We start from the raw sequence: 17,955 nt of genomic DNA, 5'->3' as shown, positions 1-17,955 counted from the left end.
TCCCAAAAATGCTGAAAACATCTGTCCACACAGAAACCTTCATGTGGATGTTCCTAGCAGCTTTATTAATTATTGCCAAAACGTGTAAGCAACCAATATGTTCTTTAGAAAGTAAGTGGATTTTTAAAAACTGTGGTACCATGAAAACCCTACAAGAGAACACAGATAGTAATTTCTCCACTGTCAACCTTAGCAGCATCTTCTAGATATGTCTCCTGAGGCAAGGGAAACAAAACTGAAAAGCTATTGGGACTATATCAAAATAAAAAGATTTTGCACAGCAAAATCTATCAACAAAAACAAAATGAAAAAAAAAAAACCCTCCGGAAAATATCAGCAGAACAAAAATTCAATCTAGTGAATGGGAGAAGATATTTGCAAGTGATATATCCTATTAGGGGTTAATATCCAAAATATATAAAGAACTTTTACAACTCAACACACGCACACACATACACAAAAACAGTTAAAAAATGAGCAGAGGACTTGAATAGACGTTTTTTTCAGTGATCTACAAATGGTCCACAGACACATGAAAAGATGCTCAGCATCACTCATCATCAGTAATGCAAATCAAAACCACAATGAGATACTACCTTATACCTGTCAGAATGACTAAAAAAAGAAATAACAAGTGTTGAGGAGGATATGGAGAAAAAGGAACTATCGTGCACCATTAAAGGGAATGTAAGTTGATACACCCACTGTGGAAAACCTCATGGAGGTTCCTCAAAACAATGCAAGTGGAAATACCATATCCCATAATTCTGCTATTGGACTTTCCAAAGAAAACTAAATGCTTATTGCAGCATTATTTGTAATAGCCAAGGTAAGGAAGCAACCTAAGTGTTCAATAGGTAAATGGATAAGGAAAATACACATACACACAATGGAATATTATGCACAACATCTTATATAGGCTACATATATAAAAGACCACATACTGTGTAATTCTAACTGTATAGCATCCTGGAAAAGGCAAAATTATGCACACAGTAAAAATATCAATGGTTGTCAGGGATTAGGGAGGAAGGAAGGATGAATTGCCTGAACACAGAAGATTTTTACAGCAGTGAAATTACTCTTTGATTCTATAATAGTGGATACCTGTCACATGCATTTGTCCAAATCATTAGAATGTGCAACACTAAGCGTGAACCCTAAACTATGAAGTCTGAGTAATAATGATACATCAATGTAGATTCTTCTAAATGAAGAAAATGTACCTCTCTGGTGGAGGATATTGATAATGAAAGAGACTGTGCATGTGTGAGGCAGAGAAGTATACATAAGAATTCTCTGTACTTCCCACTGAATGTTGCTGTGACTCTAGAATTGCACTAAAAACATTTTTAAAAAAGCTATGGAAAAACAGGTGAAAAATGATCGTGTCATCTTCTAGACTTTATATATTCTATCATCAAGAAATCAGTCCAGATGATGGAGATTTACTGTATTCACTTTATAGTTCATTCATTAAAGAGTAGTTACTTTTGTATCTAGGTGCTAGTTATAGGGAATATTGTAGTAAATAAGTAAATGTAAAACTATCAGATAAGGTGTCAAAAGCATCGTGGGGAACAGTTACCATCTTTTGCTCAAGAAAGACAGCCCTGAGGAAATGACATTTAAACCAAGATGTGAATGACAAGCCAAAGCTAGTAATGAGGAAATCTGAGAGAAAGGCTAGCTTTCATTCATTACCTGCCCTAAAATAGGCTAGGCTCCATGTGTTAGAGGAACAGACAAGAATGTCTTAGTCTTGGAACATTAAGACCAAGGCAAACAACAGTAGTAAATGCATGAAGAAAGGGCCTTACAGACTGGAGGGTGGAATTTGGATTTTATTTTAAGTGGAAGGAGAAGACAATAAAGGATGCAATGAGGCCTACATATTTAAAAAATTACTCTGAAACTATGGAATAGATTATAGGAGGCAAGTGTGGAAAATGGGGATTTGGATAGGAGATTATTGGGGCGGTCTAGGTGGGAAATGGTTGCCTTTTGAACTGGGTTGGAAGCAGTACAGGTGGAGATAAGCATTCAGGTCCTGAACACATTTTCCATGGGATTTTATGGATCTTGTGTATCTGTGTGCTAGGAAGGGGGCAAGGGAAAGCTAAGGAATGAAAGGATTACTGACCTTTTGGTCAGTACCTACCAAAATATAGAAACACTTGTGGAAAAACAGAGTTGATGGAAATCACGCATTCTGTTTCGGGAACGTGTTATGTTTGAAAGTCCTATTTGACATCTGAGTGAGCTCTCAAGTAGGCAGCATGTATAATTGAGTCAAGTTACAGAGATATATTGAGGGAACAGTATAAACTTGAACATCATCACCTTATTGACAGTATTTAAAGCCAACAGGACTTGAAATTACCATGGGAGGGAATATCGACATTAGTAGGGGTACCAGGGCCAAACCACGAAACATATTATTTAGAGTTTGATCAAAGAGGGAGAACTGGCAATAAAGAGTGGCTCAGCGGTTTAGCGCTGCCTTCAGCCCAGGGTGTGATCCTGGAGACCCAGGATAGAATCCCACGTTGAACTCCCTACATGGAGCCTGCTTCTCCCTCTACCTATGTCTCTGCCTCTCTCTGTGTGTCTCTCATTAGTAAATAAATAAAATCTTGGAAAAAAACCAAACACTAGAGTGAATTATATGGAAGCCAGGAGAAGAAAGCACTTCAAGAACAAGCAGTGTTTCCTTTTGTCAGATGCCACTAAGAAGCCACATGAAAGGAGAGAGGTTATTGGAAGAAGTGATACCAGAAGTAGCAGCTGGGTGTGGCAAGAATATGTTTGGTGAAAGGTAGGGAGGAAAGCCCAACCAGAGTGACAGCACATGGTGCTGAAACAGATTACCTCAGATAATTCTTTCAAGATAGGTTTCTGTGAAGAGAACAGAGAAATGAGACAGTACCTGTTGGCAGAAATGGGGACCTGGAGATTAGGATTTTCAAAATAAATAGTGGCCCAAAACTAGAAACAATGTAAACATCTACTAATAGGGAATGAGAAAATAATAGCTTTTCAGTGGAATACAAGTATGTGTGTACATGTCCATGGACGTATGTTCTTTTGTATGGATAAGATATATCATGATAATTTTAAAGATGTGGAGACATACAAGATGACACACCCAACACAAGTATCTATTTCCTCATCCAACTGAACGTAATTTGAAAACAGTAAAGAGGGACGCCTGGGTGGCTCAGTGGTTGAGCGTCTGCCTTTGGCTCAGGGTGTGATCCCAGAGTTCCAGGATACAGCCTGCTTCTCCCTCTGCCTGTGTCTCTGCCTCTCTCTCTCTCATTTCTCATGATTAATAAATAAAATCTTTAAAAAGAGAAAATAGTAAAGAAATATAAGATGACAGTAACAATGGGAATGGAAGGGGAGACACCGGTAGGTTTGAAGGTAAAATCTCAGAGAGGCTTTAGACTTGGGGACAGGAGTGAGACACAGTATATAAGATGGGGAACAAGTAAAGAAATATCAAATAGTCTTTGCCTTGCCCTCTTCTACTGTAGGAACAAAGCCCAATGGCTAGATTATTATGCTGCTTCAGGCAAAGAAAAAAAAAGTCTGTTTCTTAAAAGTTTGTTTTTTTTAAATATCTAGATTGAGTTGGAACATATTAATGTATCAGCTCTCTGGAGTGATGTCATCTTCATTGTGGCATTTGGGGAGCATTCTGAGTAATTGGCCACTCAGGCAACAAGCCCATTGCAAACATACAGAAATCCAAGTCTGGTCTCCATTGCCTAATTGTTTTTAATAGACAGATCTATAAACCAGATATTTAACTTACAGAAAATCAAATATGCACATCGAGAACGTTTGAGAAATACCAACCCTCCCTTTAAAAACTTTAATTAGTATCCTCGAAGCAATTCAAAACAATATTGCATCTACGGAAAATAAAAATCCCCAGTGGCTTTGAAAAAAAAAACATCAGAGAATAAGACAGCCCTTGGAAATTAAAATGCAATTTTGAAATACATTTTAAAATTTAGTAGATGATTTAGCAGATGAAATTGAGAAAAGTCTCTTACCATGTAGAAGAGGGATTAGCAAAGTTTTTCTATATAAAACCAGATAGTAAATATTTTTAGTTTTGCAATCTGTTTGGTCTCAGTCACAATCCTTCACTCTGGCTTTGTAGCATAAAAGCAAATGGGCATGGCTGTGCTCCAGGAAAACTTTATGAACGCTGAAGTTTGAGTTGCACATGATTTTTACACATTATAAAATATTATTCTTTTGATCTTGTTAGCCATTTAAAAATATAAAAACCATTATTAGCTTACAGACCATATAGAAATATGCAATGGGCTGGGTTTGGTCCTTGGAGCCATGGTTTACTGACCTCTGATGTAGAAGAAAAGTATGGATGAGCTGGGGGACAAGCAAATTACATTGTAGCATGAATTTATGCAATTGATGGAGTATAAGAAAAATTCTATTTGATTTTTGTCATGGGAAACGTCTTTGAGATTCTGAGCAGATGCAACATTAGACAGCTGAGAATGTGATACAAGAAAAATAAGGGAAATCAGAGCAATTGGTCCAGCATTGAACAGTATTTTTACATAGTCACAATATAGTAAATGCTACGTATTTTTTTTTTTTGTGAGAGGTGGGGGAAGCATGTGCATGAGTGGAGGGGACAGGGGAGGGACAGATGGGAAGAAAGAGAGAGAACTTTAAGCAGGCTCCATGCCCAGCACGTAGTCAAATCACGTAGATCTCATGACCCTGAGATCATGACCTGAGCTAAAACTCAGAGTCGGACACTTAACCAACTGAGCCACCCAGGCACCCCAACTACTTATTGATTTTTTAACTTCAAATCAGTACAGATAATATCGATCTGTTGGAGATGTAGGATAGAAATATAAAATTGTCCTTGACAATATAAAATACTGCAAATGACAGAAGGTGGGATGTGAAAGGAGATAGACTATTACAAAAGAGAATAAGAACAAAGAGGATCCTTATTTGGAAAGTCATACAGATTTAAATATATTAAGCTTGGAAAAACCACCAGTTAAAAACTAATATTAATAATCCTAACAGCAAACCAGGGAAGGGAAGAGGAAGCTGGCATGTATGTGCTAATTCCTGATCATTCTCTTAAGGATATCCAGAGATAATTATCTAAGTCTAATCAATTAAGAGAAATCACTATGAGATTGCTCCCCCCACCCCGAGATTGTGACTAGGGTTGGAGAAGAGAGATATTTGAGTTTGATCATATATGTGTGCTATTCTGAGGAAATAATATCTTCCAGTGAGAACAAATGGGACAAGGGACTGGTGTTTTTCACTATAGACTCTTTTGTTTATTTTTTTAAACCATGTGCATGCTTTGATAGCAAAAAGAAGATTAAGGATGGACAGGATGATTATAAAAGCATAAAAATTACTTAAATTGTTAAGTAGTATGGAACTTTTTTGTTTTCAGGGGGCATGTGGCCATAAAGACATGTACAGGGACACAGATTCTAGGAAAATAGTTTATTAAAATGTAATTGCATTAATGAAATAAATCGTAGGTTAAGATTTTCTTTAATTATATAAAAGTCAGTATTTGAAAAGTAAACATAGGGGCACCTGGGTGGCTCAGTCCATTAGGCATCTGCCTTGGGCTCAGGTCACAATCTCAGGGTCCTGGGATGGAGCCCTGCATCAAGCTTCCCGCTCAACAGTCTCTTTCTCCCTCTTCTGTCCCTTTCCCCTGCTCATGTACACTCTCAGGCACTTGCTCTCGCTCTCTCTCTCACACTCTCTCAAAAAAAAAAAATCTTAGAAAAATGAATAAGAAAAAATCTGCTTTTTCTATTGTCTTCATCTCTTTTCTATTTTATCTTCCTTATTAAACATATGTAGCAAGATTTTCCAAGTTTTATCAATTGTGGATTGTTAGACTATTTTGCAAATTGACCAGTTTATCTGAACCAGAGTTTGGCCCTGTATTAGTTTGGGTTGCCATAGTAAACTACCATAAATTGGGGGCCTTAACAGAAACTTATTTTCTCAGAGTTTTGGAGGCTGGAATCTTGAGAGTGCCAACATGGTCAAATCTGGTGAGCGCTCTCATCCTGGCTTACAGATAGCTGCCTTCTTGCTGTGTGCTCACATGATGGAGAGAGAAACAGACCCCACTTTCCGACCTCATTTAATCTTTATTACTTTCATAAAGACCCTATCTCCAAATACAGTCACATTGGGGGTTAGGGCTTCAACATATATGTTTTAGGGGTTAGAAACTTTCAATACATAACAAGTTCCATTGAATTGTCATTTGGCTGAATCTAATATAGGGACAAATTTTTTTGCCACCAAGAAGTCATGGAAGTGGGAGAGTAGCTGTCCTTCATGTAGGCTTAACTTTTAAAATCCAAACACACTAAATTCTGGAATCTTGCACCGACTAACTCCTTCCCTCACAGCGCTCAGAGTTTTTAAGCTCCCCAGACCCCAGAGTCCCCACCCTGTCCTGCTAAATACAACTAGAATATTTTCTTAATGCCTTAGTTTTCTCTGCATGCCAATAGTCTGGTAGCCTCAACTTCCCAGGATCCATCAGCCCTCTTTTTTCTGTAAAATCATCAGAGCAACTGCTCAGCCTTTTGATCTTCATTTTCTCTTTACAACAACTCTGTAAGGTAGAGAAGTTGTTCCTGCTCACATTTTGCTGGCGATGTAAATGAAAGACTGATTAATAAGTACTGCCTTACTATACAGAACTGAAAAATGTGCTGCCTCCCATAATGAAGAGAGTAGAAAGATCCCAGGTCTAAGGGACAGATGACGGGTGTTGATCCTAGCTCTACCCTGGGCATACCCAGGTTAGCACAAAGGCAGGATTGTTTTTCACAGATTTATCTCGATGGATTCAATTAAGGAAGCAAACCAGCACTAGGAACTTCAGTTAAGAGAGCTCATGTCTTTTTTTTCCCCTATGGCCATCAAGCCAGAGTGATATCATGAGCCTCATTTCTTCTTGCATGTTTATCAAGCTAGAGTGATGTCATGGCATAAGCATGGACATTGGAATTATTGCAGACCTGGACTGAATGCAGCTCTGAAATTCACTAGCAGAGTGACCTTGTATGAGTTACTTCAACTTTCTAAGCCTGTTCCTGTCAGCTGAAAGTAATAAGTACTTTTTAGGTTGTTGGGATGATTAAAGATGATTTATCTAAAGTGCTTAGAACAATTCTTCTTATATGCTTTGTTACAAAATTGAATCTAATGTTCTGTCTGGAATGGCATTAATAAGTTTTTCTGCCATGTTTCCAAATATGAAGTGGTCAGACTTGACCAGGCATGTTCTCATCATGATTTCAGAGGAGCAAGCAAAAGTGCACAAGCCCAAAAGGCCTCTTGAGAACTCCTTTCAGACCTGGTTCATCATACCTTTGCCTTGTTCTTTTGGTCAAAGTAGGTCACATGGCTCCCCTTCCTTCTCCCTGCATCCCCTGGTGTCAAGATAGGGAGAAATAGATGCCACCTTGTGCCTGAGGGACCTCTAGCTGTATTCAGAGAATCATTTTGTACTTAGGACAAATTTTTTTTTTATCAGTCCACCAAATTGTTATTCCCAAGGAATTGTCATAGAAATATGAAGTAAGGGGCACCTCAGTGGCTTAGTTAAGTATCTGCCTTCGGCTCACGTCATGATCCCAGGGTCATGGGATCGAGCCTCACATCAGGCTCCCTGCTCAGTGGGGAGTCTCTTTCTCCCTCTCCCTCTGCCCTTCCCCTCACTTATATGTGAGTTCACTCTCTCTGAAATAAATAAAATCTTAAAAAAAAAAAAGAAAAATATGAAATGGTCATAACCATTTGCTGGTTCATACTTGTTTTCCTTTTTGCTTTAGCATGCTTTCATTCATCCAACATTCACCCAGGGGTTTGACCATAAGGTATATGCTCAGAGCATATGTGTGCCTTTGTACCTTGCGGCAGAGCAGCTCCCATAGGGTATGCTTAGTTGGGCAGATGAGGAATGGGTTTTTCTGCTGTACTAAGATGGAGCAGACACAAAGTATAGTGTGATCCTCTTCTTCCATATTTCTCTTGACAAACATAACAATGTGGGCTTAGAGGAAGAGCAGGCCTTGATAAACTGAGCCATTCAGGATGCCACAGACATCTTGTTTCCTGTTGACTGCCTCTGCGTGTCTGTTTACTCCCTCCTTGGGGTTTTAATGTTGGAAACTTTTATGCCCAGCAGCATGCGTTTGGAAGCCAGCAGATCTTCACCAGCATGACATGCAGGCGTCTGCTTCACAGCTTGTAAATAGTAGTGTCTATGCATCTAGATGGTGCGCCTTTCTAAATCGTTCTGTCAGATGCCTGGGGAGTCCAGGCCATATCATTGGCATGGGATTGGGACCCTTTGTGCATGAATGTCCCTAGAGACAGGGAAGAGCTGATTCTGAGTCTCAGGGAAACCAGTGGCATGACCTATCATGGGAAAACACAAAGTGATATTTGTGTAGTTGCAGTAAAGTGGGTTTGAATAAAGGGACCATCCCTGTGACTCTCCTAATTTGGTATATTTATCTTTCCATGCTTCTTTTTTCCTATATTTTCTCATTTCTTATTCCTATGCTTGCCTTTTTTTTTTTTTTTTTTTTTTTTTTTTACTGGTGCCTTCTAATACTTCCCCTTGCCTTCAGCTGTCTCTGAGGTCACTAATCTTAACAGCTCCCAGTGCCTGCAACTCAACTCGAGTCAGCTGGACTCCATAGATCACCTGTGTCTGCTGTACTTCATTGATGCTTCCCTAGATCAGGCTTGGAAATCCAGCAGGAGAGCATATCACTGACATTCAAGAGATAAGAAGATATACTTTCCTGAACACATAGTATGTGGCAGGCTCTCTTAAAGTGTTTTGGATAAGCCATTTTTAATCTCCACAAATGACAAGATAGGTTTTAGTGTATTGAGGGACATGTTTAGAAAGGTTCAGTGACCTGCCCAAGGTCACAGTGCTAGTGAATGCCAGAACTAGCTTTCGGCCTAGGTCTGCATGACTCCAAATGCCAAGCTTGTTTCATTACATCACTCTCTGTGTCAATCGGAAAAGAAAAATCGAGGATCAGAAATGTGAGCTGTCTTGCTAAGAATTATAGTGCTAGAATGTCTCTGCATATTTGGCTCAGTATAAGAGAAATCTAATTGGAGAAAAGGCTGTTGTAGTTCTAACCTGGGAATGTCAAGAGCACAGCTGGGATTTGAATCATCTTTCTGACACTCAAGGATATAGGAGCTGTGATATATGATGACGGACCAGACAGTTCTTCATTCGTTCAACAAATAATTATTGAGTGCCTGCTATGTGCCGAGTACTGTTCTAAAGTTTGGGATTTGGGATTCTTCACAAAATAAGAAAGATCTCTGCTTTTTGTGGAGATGGCAGGCCAGTGGGAAGAGACAGATGAGGATCATAATAGACAAAATGAGTGAACTGTGTAGTATGGTGGAGGATACTTGCTCTTGAGAACGAAACATTGAAGCGAGGTAATGAGTATCAGAAGTGCCAGAGAGAGGAGGGTTGCATTTTTAAATAAGGAGATCTGGGCAGGACTTAGGAGGTAGAACTTGAGCAATGGTTTGAAAGAAGTGAAGGGTCAGTGCCTGGGAGAGGAGCCTCCCTGGCAAGATATGAAGTGGGTATAGTTGGCATTCATGAGCAAAAGCAAGAAGACTGATGTAGTAAGAGCAGTAAGTATTAGGGAAAGGTGGTGATGGTGGCCATCAGAGATACTGGGTCACCAGATTGCTTGAGGCTTTGTAAGCCATTTCAAAGATTTAAAATAAGGGGGAAAAAAAACTAATACATCTGTTAGGTGCATTAGGTACCTAGATGAAGTGGACTAGGTGTGGCATGATAGTGTTTTTGATCAGGGTTATAGCAATGTTGGTGATGAAAAGAGATTGGAGTCTGGACATATTTAAAGGTAGACCCGTGGGGGCAGCCCTGGTGGCCCAGTGGTTTAGCGCTGCCTTCAGTCGAGGGTACGACCCTGGAGACTCGGGATCAAGTCCCACATTGGGCTCCCTGCATGGAGCCTGCTTCTCCCTCTGCCTGTGTCTCTGCCTCTCTCTCTCTCTCTCTCTCTGTGTGTATGACTATCATAAATAAAAAAAAAAAATAAAAATAAATAAATAAATAAATAAATAAATAAATAAAATAAAAATTAAAAGAGAGAGAGGAATATATGTTGAATTTAGGATTTGGGGCTTCAGTAGCACAAAGTATGGAGTTTACCTTATTAGATGAAGTAAGAAAGGCAGTTTTGAGGGGAAGGACAGGTCAGTTTTGGACATGAATTGAAATGTGCATTGAATTTGAAATGTTTATTAGATCTGCAAATGGAACTGTGAAATCAGTTGTATGTGATTCTTTAGTTTGGGAAGAATGAGCTGGAGATATAATTTCTGATTTATCAACAAATACCATGGTTTAAAACAAAACTATGAGACCCAATGGAGAGCACCAGTACAATGTGTGAAATGGAAATCAGTGCATAGAGTGGTGAGATTTGTTTTGCATTGCTCCAAAGGGCAGGACTCAGAATCCATGAGAAAGAGGATAGAAATCTGACTTTGGTTTCAATACAAAAAACTATTTTAAGCCCTTAGAGCTTATTAGCAATGGAATAGCCCATTTCACAAGATTTTTTTTTTTTTTTTTGAGATTTTATTTCTTTTTTGAGAGACAGAGTGAGCAAGCCAGGGGAAGAACAGAGGAGGAAGGAGAAGCAGACTCCCCGCTGAGCAGGGAGCCCCATGTGGGGCTCGATCCCAAGGCCCTGGGATCATGGCCTGAGCCAAAGGCAGACTCTTAACCAACTGGGCCACGCAGGTACCCCAATGGGATGCATTCTTTGATGCTACAAATTTTCAGGGAGAATCTTGAACCTAGATCATTGTTTTTCCAAATTTTGTACAGCTCTAAAGAAAAGTAATTATCTTCAATCACTATTGGTCTTTATCCAGGTAGCTTACACACAAACATACCTTGATATATTTATCGTAGTCCCAGCTTACTAACCACCATTTTAGATGTCTTAAAGTGGATTGGATTTTTACCTTGGGTTTAAACTTGAACCTACTGACTGTTTAGAGTCCTCTAGAGACTGGTTCTGAGCATTTAGGAATGAAAAAGGCCATCACTAAAATTCAGGATAAAATTAAGGAAAAAATTAGGTCAAGTTTTTTTTTTTTTTTAATTTCAATGATGTACTCTAATAATGTCTTAGAAGAGTGGTTATCAAACTTTTAATCCCAGGACCCTCTTAAAAACTTTTGAGTACCTGAAAAAGCTGATATTTACATGGATGGTACAAATATGGGAGAATACACTGGTTAATAAGGATTCCAGATGATGGGGCGCCTGGGTGGCTCAGTCAGTGTAGCATCTGCCTTTGGCTTACGATCCCAGGGATGTGGAGTTGAATCCCACATCAGGCTCCCTGCTCCACGGGAAGTCTGCTTCTCCCTCTCCTTCTGCCCCTCCCTGCTGCTTGTGCTTCCTCACTCACTTGCTCTCAAATGAATAAAATCTTCAATTAAAAAAAAAAAAAAAAAGGATTCCACATGATGTATTGAAACCTGCAAAATACAGTTGAAGTTCTTAAAATTTTACTTTCAGGAAAAGAGAACCCCTACATTGACACAAGTTCCTTTGAAGAAGACTCAAAATTATAGATTTCCTCTAAGTTCAGTGTAAGCCAATGAAATGACTTTGGAAAAAAAAAAAAAAAGAAAGAAGAAAGAAGATAGGTAGATAAGTTTGGGTTTCAATAACATATTTCCTTTTGTAGTCAGTCCATTTAAGATCCTTCTTAAGGCAATACTAACAAGCTATCATGCCCCGTAGAGGAGAATGAAAATTTAAAGGTCTAAAAGAGATGTATGTGAAGAACAGTTGAAGAAACTCATAATGTCACACTGTTTATTTGGAAAAATTTGTAAAGTTGCTTCCCCATTACTGTTGCACTGCTTAGATGAACACCGCAATGAGGACATATAGACTGACTGAGGTGATGTTAAAGCAATGGTCAATTAAAGACCAAAAAATGTGAAATATCACTACATATATTTATCTTTCATTTATCTGAGAAGAGATTTTGCTTTTATCTATAAACTTGCTAGCAGTGAGATATCTTCTCTTGGAGGGTATAAAGTTTAAGAAGCTTCCTTCATCTTAGTTTCGTTTAAACCCAAGAATGACCGAATGGAGCTCAGAAGCTATCCTGGGAACAGAATAGAATAGGAGAGAGAATCATTAAAACTTTCTAACTACCTCCTTAACTCCTGAAAGAGTTAAGGCAGCAGAAGATGGCATTATTACTACTAGAAAATCAATGAATTCCAAGTCAAGGATTCTGTGAACTAGCCCATCCTTCCATTTTTTTTTTGGAGGGGGGGGCGCAAATGAGCTTCAAAAGCTGTGCCTGGAGACATAAATACCTTGTTGTATATGTTTGTCCTTTTCTTCAATCTCTCTTCCCCATCTTGAGTAAGATTACACAGTGGTTAAACCAATGGAAAAGAAGACGGGATTCTAAATGGAGAACATTGCACGATAGTAAGGGAACTTGCAAACACCTGTTTATAATGAGAGGCTGCAAATGTGTTTACCACTTCCTGGTATTTGGGCACAAAGCTCAGTTTGACTTGCCAGTGGGTATAAATGATCTGTGAGTTCTCTACTTTTCCCCAGTTAGCCCACTGGGCCTCATGTAAGCTTACCTACTTGAGTTTATACAGCCAGTGGGAGTGTAAAATTGCAGTGTTCTCTTATAAATCAAAACCTAGTATATTAAAGAGATGTTATGTTGCAAAACAGGTAAGGGATCATCGAATGACAAGATAAAATTTAACTTGAAAAGCATTTTGTAACATGTTCTTTCAATATCAAATTTCCTTAAAGCATTTAATTATTTTATAACTTAGAAAAGCTTAAAGTTTACCTCCAAGAACTCAAAACTTAAGGGTTCTCTCCATGTAAATACAAATTAAAAATTACTGTAAAACAGGGCTGAAACTGTTGAATAACAGTAAGAAATGTGCCCAAAAAAAGTAATTTGCAAACAAACTTTCCCTCAGGGATGCATCTTCCACCCCAAGTGAGATCTCCTTGTAAAATAGACCCTAAAAGCTCCTGAAGTGCATTTTCAGCTTGTCTATAGAAAGGCCAGGACCAATTCAGAGAGGAAATGCCTGGGATTCTGTTTGGTGTCACAATGCATGGGGTTAAGATAACAAACTGCCTCTGGCTTCTTTCAGGGCAACAAAACAAACTCCAATTGTCTCCAGGGCTATAAATCCAGTGAATGGTATGGTAGACCTGAGCCAGGAGAAAGGGAACTGGGGCAAATGTTTTTTTAATGTTTGCCTTTGGGCAGGATGGGTTTTTTGTTTTTTGTTTTTTTGTTTTTTACTAGTTTACTATTTCTAATAAATATAAAATACTCTTTGTTTTTGTGAACTGTTTTGGTCTTGGCTCCCACTGGGAAACACAACATATCAGAATATTTTTGGCTAGAGTCACATACAAAGAGAGCTGTGAGTAGAGCAGAGGAAAGGTGGGTGGTTGAAATAACATTGTGGAGCTATTCAGTTTGACGATGCTGCACCTCCCGGTGGGACAACCATACATGAATTGACATGAGTTTAGCATATGCTCCTCGTTGTTCCAAATTGCACATGGAGGTTTAAACTCTTTAAAAGGATCAGGTTATGGCATTCATGCCCCAGATTTAGTTGCTGTTGGAGATAGGGCAATCATGATAGGACAAGTGGCTGAGGTTCACCTAGGTGCTACGCAAAGAGCAGCTCAAGCAGAAAAAATAAAGTCAGCTCTGAGAATCCATAAGCAGCAGCAGATTGGGGCAAGTGGAGTCATTATGCCTCTTAACAAGTTGATGTGTAGCAAACTAATAATTTCATAATAAAGCCAAGGCTAAGAATCAGCTAATAAGTGGGGCCAGTACTTTTATCACTCTCTGATTAAGAAGAGACAAGCAGTGCTTAATGATAGGACTCTTCATCCCTCCCCCATTTTATTTATGCCAGTTTACATGGAGGCAGATCCCTGTAGTTTCCTGCAGTCTTAAAAATCTATGCCTAAGGCTTTGAATTAATTGCTGTCCAAGCAAGTGTTACCAAATTACTTCTTAGTAAGAGTATACTCTGAAGGAAAAACAAAGCACCTCCTTGAGTATTGGCCTCAGAACACCTGAATTTATGACAAAGGGAAAATCTGAGACAAAAGCAAACATGGTGGGCTGATAAGGCGCCTCCTGAGTCAACTTGGCAGGAATGGGTTAATCTCTACCTGAAGCTCTTTTGAGGGGCTTTGACTTGATGCTGAGAGCCCTCTGTTTCCTAGGAAGGGAGTAAGTTAAAGATGATCTTTCAGAAAGTTCAGTATATTAATATACAAGCAACTTCATTCGCCTGTCTTTCCTTTCCTAATTTACAGCCATCTATGACTGGTTTATAGGGGTTTTCAAAAGATGTGATTAGCTTTCCTTGCAGGAAACTTGTAAAGGGTTTCAGGGTAATGATGTGTCAGCTATGAACTCATTCAGCTAATCTGAAGAAAAGTTTTAAGAGCAGGAAGGAGGCAGATTCAGAGGTGCTGACTTGTGAAACACGACAGTGAGTGCATTTCTAGCTTAAAAGAGCCAAAATTCAAGTTCCTAATCATGTAAAGGAAAAGAGGTAACGATGAGCAGAAAGGGAAGAAACTGAACAACAAAACATTCACTTATTTGCGCCATCCACACCAGAGGTCCTCCTTGCTCATCCAAATTAGGAAAGTGTTTGATGCGGTTGCATACAGAGCTTGCAGGGAACATGGCTAGCAGCCCGTGACTCGGGGATGTGAGGTGGAAGGAAGAGGCTGACAATGTTTGACTAGGAGCCACGTGAGCACAATACAGTGGGTAGAGAGCAGTAAAGAGCTACCCTTGAAATTCACCACTGGGTTAATTTCATTAATACATTCACTTACTCCTTGTGGCTATGTAGCACCTATTAGAGACAAGGCATTCTGAGACCACAGTTACAACAGATCTGTCCTCAGCAGCATGTTAACTAAGTGTTCCAGTTATTACTGGTGTTGCAGAACAAATTATCCTGAACTTAGTGGTGAAAGACAGCAATCTGTGATGCTCATGGGTTACATGAGTCAGGAATTCACTTAGGGCACAGTAAGGATGGCTTGTCTCTGCATCGTGATGTCTGGGAGCCTCAGTTGGAAGACTCAAAGACTGGTGGCTGGAATCATCTGCAACTTGTCTACTCATTTGTTTGATGGTTGGTGGTGGCTGTCAGCTGAAACTTCAATTGGGGAATTGGCCAGAATTTCTACATTTGTCTCTTCATGTGATCTCAGATTTCTCACAGCATGTAGTTGGGTTCCAAAGCTGAGTGCCTAAGAAGATTAGCTAGGCAGAAGCTGTATCTTTGTGACCTTGCCTCAGAAGTCACATAGATATCATCAATTCCACTGTATTCCATTGGTCAGGACCATCACCAACCTTGCTGAAATTCAAGGAGAGGGAACATCAACCCCAAATATCAGTGTAGGAATGCCAATGAATGAATTTTCAAAGAATGAAAAGCAGCTCTATGTGTATGGATGTGTATATATGTACACGTATGTGTGTATATATATATATATATACATGTATAAAATCATCTATCACAGAGTGAAAAAAATTCACAGCATAAAGTAAAAATATTGTGATGATTTTGTAAGCCATAGTCCAAAGAACCGTACAAATGGAAATATACTAACAAAGCAAAGAACCACCTGAGCACTATGTTTCACAAATGTAAATTGTGCATGTCATGTCTATTATTATTTTACCATCTCTCCTACTGTTCCCTTCATTTTTTTTAAATTGACCATTCTTACAAACAGAGGGTTGCGGAAGGGGAGGAGGATGGGGGGGTGAGGTGAGTGGATGACTAAGGAGAGCACTTGATGGGATGAGCACTGAGTGTTATACTATATGTTGGCAAGTTGAATTTAAATAAAATCTAATAAAAATAAATAAATTGATCGTTTTTGAACAAATTTGTTTTTAAAACGAACTAGATATTACTAAAAATTTTATTTTTTACCATAATTTATTTACTGTAAAACAAAATTAACCTTAAATATAACTAATATAAAATTGAACAGTTGTTAGGTTTGTTGCTTTCTGATGAAGATCGTAAGACTGAAGCAAGCCCTCATTGTCAAAATGTTAGCAGGTGTTTGAAAGATATTAAATCACAGTCATACAAAATTGGGGCTGTCTTCTTAACCTGAAAGACTGAAAGAGAAGTAAAAGCAAATGATCTCTAATAAGAAGGTCAGTGATATTTAAGGCCAGGTCTATGTGCCAGCCAACATCCTTTAAAGAATTTTTGATATTATAATCCTATTTTGTTGACAAACACTGACCTGGAGTGATAAAAAAAAATTATAAATAAGCTTTCATCTTGCGTCAGCTAAGTTGCTGGGATCCATGAGGAAGACCAGCATCTGGCACAGAGCTGATGCATGTTAATTAATGAATGAATTTGTAACCTGCCATCTGTCAAAGGCTGGGTCCTCTGCACCTCTGTTTTGTTTTGTTTCATAAACCTCTCCTGAAAGATCTAGTAAGCAATAAAAGGCCTTGATGAGTTGGCTTCTACATCAGGTTTAGCCACCCTGTTATCTGATTACCATTCTCCACGGGCTGATGGAATTGACTTTTTTGCTTCCCCTCTATGGCATAAATAATTCCTAGACTTTACAGGACCACTCCCAGGCCATCTTACACTCTTTAGTATGTAGGTATCTAAATCCAATAACATGCATTCCTAAAATAATTATTAGCACCTGTCAGGGCTGCTGTTGCACTAGACCCTAGAGGTCTCAGAGGAGGAGAAATGGACACTTTCTTACAGTACAGAGAATGGCCACTGGGGGGCAGCTATTTCACCCCTAAAATTTAATTAATTGCTTAGCAACAGCATTGTCTTGTTGTTGAAGTATTTGTCAGAAAACACTACTTCCTGGGGATTTTTTGCTGGTAGAGATGATAACTTGAGAAAAAGTATAATTTTTATGGTCTTTTCCACCTAGACCTTTTTTTTTCTGGTTTTCAGGGGTATGGAGAAGGTCTGTAGAGGTTAGGAGAAAAACAGCCAGATCCTTATCTTCAAGGATTCCAGCTGGTAGCCTTGACCACACACACTAGGACTTCTAACAGTGGTACCTTTCTAGACATGGTGCTGGCATTCACAGACCTTTTCCTTCATTTATAGTCGGCTACGGTGAAGCTGTCAAAACCAGTGGCTCTGTGGACTCAGCAGGATGTCTGCAAGTGGTTGAAGAAACATTGTCCGAATCAGTATCAGATCTACAGTGAGTCATTCAAACAGCATGACATTACTGGTAAAGTATGCGGTATCCAAAATATTTTCTTCCCTCTTCCTCTCCCCATCACAGTGGCCTTTCCCATACCCTTAAAATGAAATGCCTCTCCTTGCTGAAATTTTCTGGCATGGGTTTACTTTAAAAGGGGAGGATGGATTGCAGATCCGTGCAAGCTATGCTGCTTAATAAGCATAAGCAGCTACAGAGAAGCATAGATTCTGATTGTCCAGGACAAGTATGTGGAAATCAGGGTAAGGGGTTGGGGAACTCTAGAGAAAATGAGTGTGTACCAATCCTAGAGGAAAAAAAGAAAAAGTCATTCAAATTAGCTGGGTTACAGGATCAGTATTAAATGTTCTAAGTAGGAAAGATTTCAAAATAGGAAAATTCTGAAGTGAATATAATACTTACTGTCCCTGAGCTGAATATCTTCAAAACAAAAATGAAGATTCCATTTAGATCCAAAGGGCTTTGAATATTATATGTAGAGATCA

At 39.0% G+C, this 17,955-nt stretch overlaps 1 protein-coding gene across 13 annotated transcripts in view; it reads left to right on the top strand.

Moving 5' to 3' along the window:
- The window catches only part of SAMD12 (sterile alpha motif domain containing 12), a 377,750-nt gene that overhangs the window by 143,729 nt on the left and 216,066 nt on the right, over positions 1-17,955 (top strand). For 10 of the 13 annotated variants that reach the window (XR_012006738.1, XR_012006739.1, XR_012006737.1 and 7 more), the window contains exon 3: positions 17,350-17,479. Coding sequence is in view for 10 of the 13 variants with exons in the window: in XM_072774312.1 (XP_072630413.1) it covers positions 17,350-17,479 (130 nt within the window). In the remaining 3 variants the exon portion in view is untranslated. Of the gene's footprint in view, positions 1-17,349; positions 17,485-17,955 lie in introns of all 13 variants that reach the window. The other 3 variants (XM_072774306.1, XM_072774314.1, XM_072774315.1) reach the window with 2 other exon arrangements.

The sequence above is a fragment of the Canis lupus genome, chromosome 14, assembly GCF_048164855.1.
Source record: "Canis lupus baileyi chromosome 14, mCanLup2.hap1, whole genome shotgun sequence".
Taxonomy (NCBI): Eukaryota; Metazoa; Chordata; class Mammalia; order Carnivora; family Canidae; genus Canis; species Canis lupus.
This window is presented reverse-complemented; position numbering and strand designations above follow the sequence as displayed.